This window comes from Frankliniella occidentalis, unplaced genomic scaffold, assembly GCF_000697945.3.
Source record: "Frankliniella occidentalis isolate FOCC.00 unplaced genomic scaffold, Focc_3.1 Scaffold560, whole genome shotgun sequence".
Classification (NCBI taxonomy): domain Eukaryota; kingdom Metazoa; phylum Arthropoda; class Insecta; order Thysanoptera; family Thripidae; genus Frankliniella; species Frankliniella occidentalis.
This window is the reverse complement of record NW_026267676.1, coordinates 89,847-99,559: the sequence shown is the minus strand read 5'-3', so window position 1 is coordinate 99,559 and position 9,713 is coordinate 89,847. Positions and strand designations below refer to the sequence as shown.

The following is a 9,713-nucleotide window of genomic DNA, read 5'->3' as shown; positions in this document are numbered from 1 at the left end:
TTTTTTACTTATAATTTAGGTAGTATATTTACGAGACGAGATTTTTTACTCGCCAATGGCTTTAAAGGCAATACGTTCTGGATGAATCTTTTACGATTTCAAATTGTAATTTCACAACTTGCGTCAAGGAAAATTTTCCTGTAAACCTACCTACTATTTTTCACAGTGGCAGAGGAGCAAAGGCATAATAAACAAGAGAGAGGCGCAGAACCGGAAACACAAAATTGACTCTGATCTAAGGAATAATAACATCTTAAAAACGTTGTGTGCGCGGGATTCGACATAGGGGCGTGATCACATAGTGGTCACGCCGTAATGAACACGGTAACTCAAACTATCACCTGCATTGTGGTGACATGGTTCAGAAAACGCGCCTGTTCTCTTACAAAAATGCACATAAGTTCAGCCAGTGCAAGGTCTCGTAGCGCCTGCTAGGTAGGCAACATCTTGCCTTCGGTGCATGCGTGTGATGCGGGGTGGCCCACCCTGAGTCCTGCAGGCGCCGAGCTGTCGTAATGATGAGTGAATATTTCTGAAAATTTGCAATTCTACAGGGATGTGCAGTCCTACCCGGGGCTACCGTTGTTCTCCTATACTACCGCCCAAAGTATACAAAAGACATATGCTTTGAAACCCAAAAATCAAGAAATCCAGAGTCGAATGGCCCGAAGAATATTGGTATAAGGGTCAAGAGCTTGACCGGTCGTACCCAGTGTGCGCATTGCGAGTAAGGCTGCGCACTGAAAGTCAAAGTGTGCATATGTCACAGTCACACACCTGCGAGTGGGGGGGAAATTTGCCCAATTGCAGGTGTGCGACAGAATTTTTGCACACACGTATGTGTAAATTATCATTCACATACTTGTAGGAGAGTAAATAGCTACTTTTACAAAGTGTGTAAATGTTTTATCGCACACCTACAGGTTTACGTATATTTTGGCGCACAGATACAGGTGTGTGAATCTTTTCACTCACCTCCAGGTGTGCGACATTCGTACACTTGGATTTCCAGAGCGCCTTCGGGCCCGTCTCAGTCGACTGACCCGGGCGGTCTGAGGCACCAGCCAGGGTCCAGACGGTCGCCAGACGGTGTGTCCTACTCTACTTCCGCATAGACGCTGGCGGGGCGGGGCGGCCTCACGGGGGCGATATGCCCGCGATCACGCTGCAAAGGTCTGATCACACAAGTCTTATTTGAGCTTGTTTGCGAGTGGCGTATCGGGTTGGCCCAAATCGGATCGAAAGCCGCGAGTTGCGGGGCTAAAAGTCACAGAGGAAAGATTTTAGATCATTAAAGTATGTGAGAAAGGAAAAGCTGCAGCAACACATGTGTTTGTTTCTGTTAATTCTTTGTCGTTTATCTGTTTGTGTTTCTTTTTTTTTCTTCTCTTTTTTTAAATAAAAATTTAAGACTGACAAAGGAAAAAGCCGGAGGATTTTTACCTGTGAGGTTGCCATTAGAGTAACACTTTATAATGCCAAAGACCTCAGAACATATACAGAGCAAATCCCATCGCTAAGATCACACCATGTAGTTAATATTTTCAAATTTAGTATTAGATGGAGGGCTGGCTGTTCTAGGCTAATAACGCCAGATCGCTTTCATTGATTAAACGCCGAGTGCACCAAATTATTTACAAAAGAAATTACTTAGACGCAGTACTGCGCCTTACAGTTAGTGCGCAACTGCGCAACATTGTTTCTGTTGCGCGCGTATTTTTCCTCTCCTTTCGTTTCCGCGGATGGGGATGGGGTCACGTCCGCCCGTCCACAAGCGCGGCTGTGTTTAAATCCGCGCGCGCGTCACGGGCGTCAGCAGTCTTGGGGGGAGGGGGAGAGAGAGAGAGAGCAGGCTACGTCCAGGGTCGCGCACAATCACAAGGGTAGATGAGACAAAGCAGACGTGCTTTCGTTTGCGCGGGTTGGCCTATGCTGTTGTCTGCGGGCGCGGGGTGCTCTTCCTCGCGTAGCTACGCCCGTCGCTGGGTTGATCCCGAGGACACTGCAACTTTACAAACGGTGCAACTCGAGGGGGCAATAACTCCCTTTTGATGTGTACACATGATTCCCGAAATCCTTGATTCCCAGTGATTCCCGTCCACTTATGTTCATTTCTAATGGTAGAAAACGCTCATTTCGACTAATTTGTACCAGTTCCACTAGTTCCCCGCTTATTTTAAGCGATTTCTGTTGATTTCGACTAATTTTTACCCTGATGATTCCCAGGCAGGTGTACACTGGAAATGCAAGTGTGTGCGACATTCCATTCGTACACTTAGGGGGGTAAACGTGTGAAATTTCCAGGAAAAAATCACACCTTAACCCCCCTAAGTGTACGAATGGAATGTCGCTCACCTGCAGGTGAGCGACATTCACACACTTGCATTTCCAGTGTATACATGATTCCAGCGGAGTTATTGGCCCCTCGGTGCGACTACTATTTCGATGCGGATACATACAAGCAGCCTGAACAGCAGCTTAAGGTAGATAGCTGCGGCTCACCTGATGCGGGTCGTGATGGGCAACCCATCGCAAGGGTCGAATTAGAAACGATACCAAAGATAGACCGTACACCAGGAATGTCACAGAAGATCATGTACACTGTCAGGTCAACTCTCTAACCAGTCCACGGCTGAACAGAAAAGCAAATAACTTCCGACTGCACACTAGCGATGGCCTGTACATCATGTGCATCTAGTAACTAGCTCTATCTCCCCTCTTAATGTAGTTAAATTAAGTGGTTTCTTGTCAATTTTAAAGCAATTGTGTAAAGTGGACTGTAGTTGACTTTTGACTTCATGAAAAACGCGCCTACCTCAACAAACCGTGCCCCCTTACCTTTGGCACTTTTTTTTTTCTTTTTTCTTTTCATTGCGGCCCGTATTTAATCAAGCCTCAAATATTCCAATTGAGATTCCAATTTGTGTACCTGACCCCGGCCAGATAATGAGCCCAAGCTTGGAGTGATGAATTTCAATCCGTCATTCGCCTGGCAACCGTGAATCATATCTCCCGATAGCAGCGGATATCTGCCGTGTTTATTCCACAGGGCGCCGGTTTGCGTCAACGCCAGGTCGTTCACGCTGTGCATCGTCTTGACCGTCCGCAAAACGCACAAAAAGTAAACAGAGACAGTCTCCCTGTTCATGCAGTAACAAGGTGTGAGATAGGCCTACTTGCAATTGCTTGCAAGTCGAACTTTTCGATAATCATTTTTCTAAATCATGATTTCATCGTACACATAACAACAACACTCGGATAGTTTTAAAAATTATAATAAAAATTTATGAAAATTTTATGAAAATGGTATATGCTTGTTATAAGAGACTTTCATAAAATTTTACCGTGCCGGTGCTATACTCTGCCACAGGTGAAGCCCCCCCGGACGATGGTTTTGCCGATAAGTTTGTTCTCGACGACGTCACATCCTATCTAATTGTCTCGCGATTGGCCTCTGGAGCTGCGCCGGGCTGCGCCGTGATTGGCGCCCGCCGCTGTCAGGCGTTCCCAGCCGCCCCAAGCCCAGAGCCCCCCCTCCTCCCCGCGCCCGCGCGGGTCAACGGGTTTCAACCCCCTCCGCGCCACCAAGAGACGGACTCACAGCAAAGAAAAAAAAAATACTCGGCACCCCCAAAATAGTTTGATCAGTAAAATATAAAGTTTTAAATTGGCATAGTTTGGGAACTTCAAAGTCATCTATCCAACTGTGAAACCCGTTAGTTTTGGAGTAAAGACTGCCAAACTTTGATTCTACAATTAAGTCGAAATTAAATGTTAAAAACGTCGACGTTATCGATTCACTGAGCATTTGTGGGCGTACTTATACCAGGCTCTAAAACACTTACCTCTGGTTTAAACTATGATAATTCAGGATGGGCATCTTGTGAGAGTTAAGCCCTGGGTTCATTTATAATAAATGAATGCAAAGTTTTTTGAACCAAGTTGAAACTATCTACTTTGTTATACAGGGTGGTCAGTCCGCCCCGTTCTTTCGTCTGGTCATGCTGTACCGGATGCAGGCGTGGGGGCGGGTTGCATACTCGAACGGCGCCGTAATCAGAGTGGTTGGAACAAATGGGTGAAAGGTACGTAAAAAATATTCTTTGGTCCAAAAGCTGATTCAGGTAGGCGAGAAGTAATTTTAAAACTAAGCCGATTGAGATTTCGACTCACTATAGCCAATCTAACAGTGTCAAAACCACGAAAACGGCAAAAAAAATGCTGTAAAATGTCAAACATAACGCGAAATATCGACAGTTAAGATCCTGACTGGAACCGGATGATGAGATATTCGGATTGCCAGTGAAAAGTTGATGCAGAAAAACCAGACAAAACCGTGACCTTCGCAAAGGGAAGAATTTTGACTTCTTAGGCATTGTTTTGCCGTTTTCGTGCTTTTAGTACAGTTGGATTGGCCATTGTGAGTCGAAATCATAATCGAAATAGTTTACCAGAAGTTCTTGCCTATCTGAATCAGTTTTGACCAAAGAATATTTTTGTGCACTTTTGACCCTTTTGTCCCACTGTGGCGAAAGGCGCCTCCATAAGCGACGAAAGGCAAGTCCGCACCGCACTGGTAAACTAAATGGGCAACTGCTTAACAGTTGTGCTGCAAGTTAACTTGCAAGGAGTTGCACCGAGGTAGGGGTCCACTTGCAAGTGTGCAACTCCTCAGTTGAGCACTTCGTTTAATTGGACGATCACTCTGTAGGAATTAGTGCTCAACTGAGGAGTTGCACACTTGCAAGTGCACAATTGCGGAGATGCACACTTAATTTATCAGTGCGCCCGCACGCCTGCATCCGGTACACTGTAACCAGAAGAAAGCACGGGGCTGGCGGACCACCCTGTATACTCCCAGCCCAGCAAGATTCGCATTGAAAAATGACTCGTTCCTATGCTTGTTGTGTTTTTCGACCACGCCCAAAGGGGTTGGACTCGGATCGAAGGTCCAAGGACCATATATATGGTATACAATTGCAGGGGAAGTCTTAAATTAAGCTCCAATTCTTTCCACTTCCAGCCAATATTTTTGTGTTTTGACCTCTCCCCCCCTTTTCCCCCGTTCCTTCCAATCTCCACAGCAACGGGCCACACAGTCTAATGGGCAGGCCGTTTTGGGAGGAACCTCAGAGATAAACTGTATCACACTAACAAGTGCGGGGCTGCGGGGCATCGAGGGACGCAAGAAAACAACATCAACAGCAGCCACACATAGCTGCAGGCAGGCGAGAGCGGTCAAAGAAGAAACTGTATTGTTTTGTGTTTCGATGGGCACGGGGGATGTGATTGGAGGGTGTTACTTCAATGTCTTCACTTCTTTCTCGGTATAGGAATCTTCCCCATCACCTGCGCCGCCTACGTCATTCTATTTCTTAAACTCGAAGGAGCAACAGCTGGCGGGGCGCGGACGGGGGCGGGCGCCCTGGCCAGCGGATGCGGGGCGGGGACGACGTAGCGACTCAGCGAGGCGATTTGGGGACGGAGAGGGCGACGACCTTAAAAGGTCGAGTTTACTTCAAGGCCATGATGAACCGTCCTATCGACAACTAAAGAAACAACAGAACATCCCATTGACTCAAAAAGGTTTTGATTGCGATGTGAAGGTATTTTTTTTAGAGATGCGTCAGAGGCTTAGAAGGGAGATGAGATTTTTTTGCCCCCTTTTTTGCGTTGCAAATAAAAATTGAAAACCGATTTGTGTGATTTTTAAAAAAAAGGCATGTGAGGGTGGAAAGCGATAAAATTATAATGTGTCTCTTGGCTGTGTAGATAGCGGCTGCTCCAGGTTTAGACAACTCTTGGTTCGAAAGTTCGAAGAGATAAGCTCAATGATTCGAGGAAAATGCTTTGTAGACATGAACCCAGTGGCCATGTGGACACAACACACGCGGGGTTGTTTGCACACGCGTGCAGGTCGTGTGGCTCAAAGCAAATTGAAAGAGCGCGCCCTGTTGGAAATAATGGGCACAAGTTGCAAGTCCTTTTTTTAACCAAGATTCTGTGTTTATGTGACGACGTGACGTGTCGAGAGTTGATAAAGCGATGTTCGAGGAATATACAACGGAGACGCCGTACCCAGATTATTGTGTACATTTTAATGTGAAAAAAAAGTAAAAGGGTGAAAAAATATACATTCCCACATATAATACAAAAACTAACAACAATATCAACAGTAAAAGGATTCAGTCTTTTCACAAAGTTTACGTACACAAACAAACGACATAAAATGAGTATTTCAGTATCTGAGTAGATCATTCTCGTTTCCCCTAAATTTCAAGACTTCTCTCGAAAGAAGACAACATCGAATGAGCGTGTTTCAAGGTGAAACAATCCTAAAAGGGGCGATGTGAAGAATTAAAAATAAATAAATAAGCACGATAAAGTCACAATTATTACAGCACGATAAAAATTAACGTAAAATCAGAAGGAAAAAAACAACTTATGGTCTATGAGCGTCAACTTATGTAAAACGTTTGACATGCAAAAACTTATTTTATCTACGTACGGCAACGCTCAACCGTCCAAAATCTACTCTCAAAACTTGGCCGCTGCCAAGCCAGCTTTCATTTACGACATCTACACACAAGGATTTGTCAGCTACGAAACTTTTGACATCTTTCGCCGTTAGTAACCGTCGCCAGACAGACTGTACCGAGGCACCATTTTATTTTTCGACTTTGGAATGTCTTTGTGAATGCAAAAAGTGATAAGAGGACATCACGTGGCGAGCGAGCGACAAAAGCGACTCATCTTTACCAAGGCACATTTGACCCCTGCGGTCCTGTCTTTCTTTTTCGTCCGGACCATACCCCCTCCACCCACCGTTATATCTCCCTACCCCTTCCCCACCTCTTTCTCTCATTTCAGCATCATTACTCATTACGGAGTCTTACATCAGCAACATGATTCTGTCCCTATCAGCCGGTAATTGGTCAGTTGGCCGGAGAGGCTGGGAGGTGAGAGGGTGAGTCTGGTCACGCGGCGAGAGGCTGGGCTGGAGGTGCAGCTGACAAGCGCGCAGACTGACTGTGCAGAGCGCACGGGTCAGCTGACCGGGAGGGGGCCGGGGCCAGGGCGGGCGCAGTAAGTGTGGCGCAGTGCGAACAGCCAAGCGGCCGAGGAGGAGGGGGACGTTACGTTACAACCGGGCTACCCCTCGAGCTACCCTTGCCCAGCCCAGGCACCTTCCTCCGATCGCAATAAGATTCACATCGATGTCACTCGGATATAACAATAAAAGACAACGCGTACAGGATCCACTGCGTCACAAACGGGATATGAAACTAAGGGTACGAACTATTCTCTAAACCGGAAAAATATTAAAAAGGCTTTTTTTAAAAAGAAAGTACGGTAAAATAAAACCAGCGTGTCTCCTCCTATCACAATTATTCTGTTTTCATATTGACGTAATATCCACTTGTGGCAGCGCAAACAAACGAGTGGACTCGGCGATTGCTACGGTTCAAAAGTCAACGCCAACTTCCAGGGCAGCCTAAGAGGTCGAGCGTGGCGACTGTCAATACGATTTGAGGTGGACGGGTGACTAGATGGCACTCTTAATACTGGCCAAAGTGATTCGCGGTCGAGGGCTGTTCACATGTCACTGATGGGTGCCGAGTGTCACAGAGGTCAAACACACAGGACATGACAATTTCCTGGACGCGAAAACTGTGCCAGCTGCAGGTGCCTCTAGAGGCAGAGTGAGTGCCAGCTGCTGCAGGTGTCTCTAGAGGCAGAGCGCGAGCCAGCTGCAGGCCAGCTGGAGGCGCAACAGCTCGCTGCAGGTTCATCCAGAGGAGGCTGCTGCAGGTGCGTCCAGACGCGGGCCAGCTGCAGTAGCATACAGGGCTCCGGCCGTTTGGTGCCAGCTGCAGATGCTCACTTCACGGCGACGGGGGCTGTGGCGGTGCGCTGACAGGTGCTGCTGCGACCCTGCAGAAAGCCCAGCAGATGTCGGGCGGGCAGTTGCAGGTGGTAGTACGCGCAGTAGGGCAGCGGGTCCCAGAACACGAAGAGGGCCTCTCGCTTGTCCAGCACCGTCCCGATCAACTTGCTCACGGCCTCCACGCTGGGCCGCTTGAGCGTGTCCAGCACGGCCTCGTGCATCCAGTAGCGGCCCGAGCCCGACACGAGCGGGCCCGAGGCCTGCCGGCTGAAGTGGCGGCACGGCTTGATGACGATGCGCGGGTGCACGGAGGTGTGGCACAGGTAGGGCAGAGACACGCCCACCCGGCAGCCCAGCGGCAGCAGCCCCGTGGAGGCCGAGGCCGAGGCGGGCCGCACCAGCCGGAACCGAAAGTGGCCGGTGACGGGCATGCGCGCGAAGAAGGCCTCCAGCCAGCGCGTCACTTCCTCGCTCTCGACGTGCACCAGGCCCTGCTCCAAGCGGCACGTGACGTTGGCCACCACCTGGCCGCTCTTGACGGTCGTGCAGGTGAGGAAGTGCTCGCCGACCACGTCCTGGACCACGACCCAGGTCCGGTAGTCAGGGGACGCGATCAGGGACGGGGACACGGCGGGCGCCATGGCGCGGAACTCGTGGCGGCTGGTGGGCAGCGCGAGCTTGATGCGCTCGCGGCAGCCGTCCAGGCCGGCGAGCTGCAGGAAGAAGCGCGACTGGCGCAGCACGCCTGCCTCGTACAGGCGCAGCACCTCGTCGCGCGAGTGCACCGGGTAGAAGAGCGGCGTGGCCAGGCCGCGCGCGCGGCATCGGCGGAGCACCTCCAAGGTGTCGTCCAGGGCCGAGGTCTGCTCCAGCCCGGGGCAGAACACGCTGCAGCCGAGCAGCTCCAGGTCGGGCTTGGCCAGAGCATCGTAGTAGGCGGGCGTGCTGGAGCACACGGGCAGGTAGTACTCGGCCTCCTCGCGCATCGCGATGTCACAGAGGGCGCGCACGTACTTCAGCGCCGAGTCCTTGTCGGCCGACGGCACCGGCACGGTGTAGAAGCGGTGCACAGCGGTGGAGAAGCGCGCCAGTCCGAACAGCCCCTCGACCTCGCACACCACGACGCGCGTGCCGGCCGAGTGGAAGTTGCGCGCGAGGTGCAGCGCCTGCACCGAGGAGCCGCCCGAGATGAGCACGGTGCGCTTGCGGCGCGCGCGCTCCGCGGCCGGCGTGTAGAGGCGCTGCAGCACGCCCTTGATGAGCGCCAGCGGCAGCTGCACAGCCTTCCAGAAGAGCCAGAGCCAGGCCGACAGCCAGAGGGTGGGGCCGGCCAGCAGCAGCTGGCTCCACGACAGGTAAACCAGGGCGGCGACCAGGTTGCGGGCGAAGCGAAGCAGGAAGGCAGGGTACCATCCGATCAGCAGGGCGAGCAGGCCGCCCGACACCTCCTCGTGGTGGTGGTGGTGATGGTGGTGATGGTGCTGGATCGGCGGCGGGGAGGCCTGCTCGCGAGGGTAGGCCAGAGCCGTCGAGCTGGACAGCGAACGGCGGAGGCGCGGCGGCGGCGACGTGGACGGCGGCGAGCGCGACGCGGGGGAGCACGGCGACGACCCGGATGGCGGCGACCCGGCCGGGGACCCGGGCGACCCAGGGGAACCGGGTGACCCGGGCCATAGCTTGGACAGGCTCTCGTTGGTGCACGCGGGCATGGCGACGCGAGTGGGGCGAGGATGCGAAGTGCCTGCGGCTGTGCCTGCGGCCCTGGGGTGGCCTAGGGATGGCCTGGCCTGGGGATGGCCGGCCTGGCTGGCGGGGCTGGCTGCGG

At 51.4% G+C, this 9,713-nt stretch overlaps 2 protein-coding genes across 3 annotated transcripts in view; both read right to left on the bottom strand.

Moving 5' to 3' along the window:
* The window catches only part of LOC113206450 (rootletin), a 54,398-nt gene that overhangs the window by 39,968 nt on the left and 4,717 nt on the right, over nucleotides 1-9,713 (bottom strand). The gene's annotated exons all lie outside the window — the stretch shown is intronic.
* On the bottom strand, nucleotides 6,078-9,707 carry LOC113206451 (uncharacterized). The gene has a single exon (XM_026422548.2). The coding sequence runs from the start codon at nucleotides 9,595-9,597 to the stop codon at nucleotides 7,882-7,884; it is 1,716 nt and encodes a 571-aa protein (XP_026278333.1). The 5' UTR covers nucleotides 9,598-9,707; the 3' UTR covers nucleotides 6,078-7,881.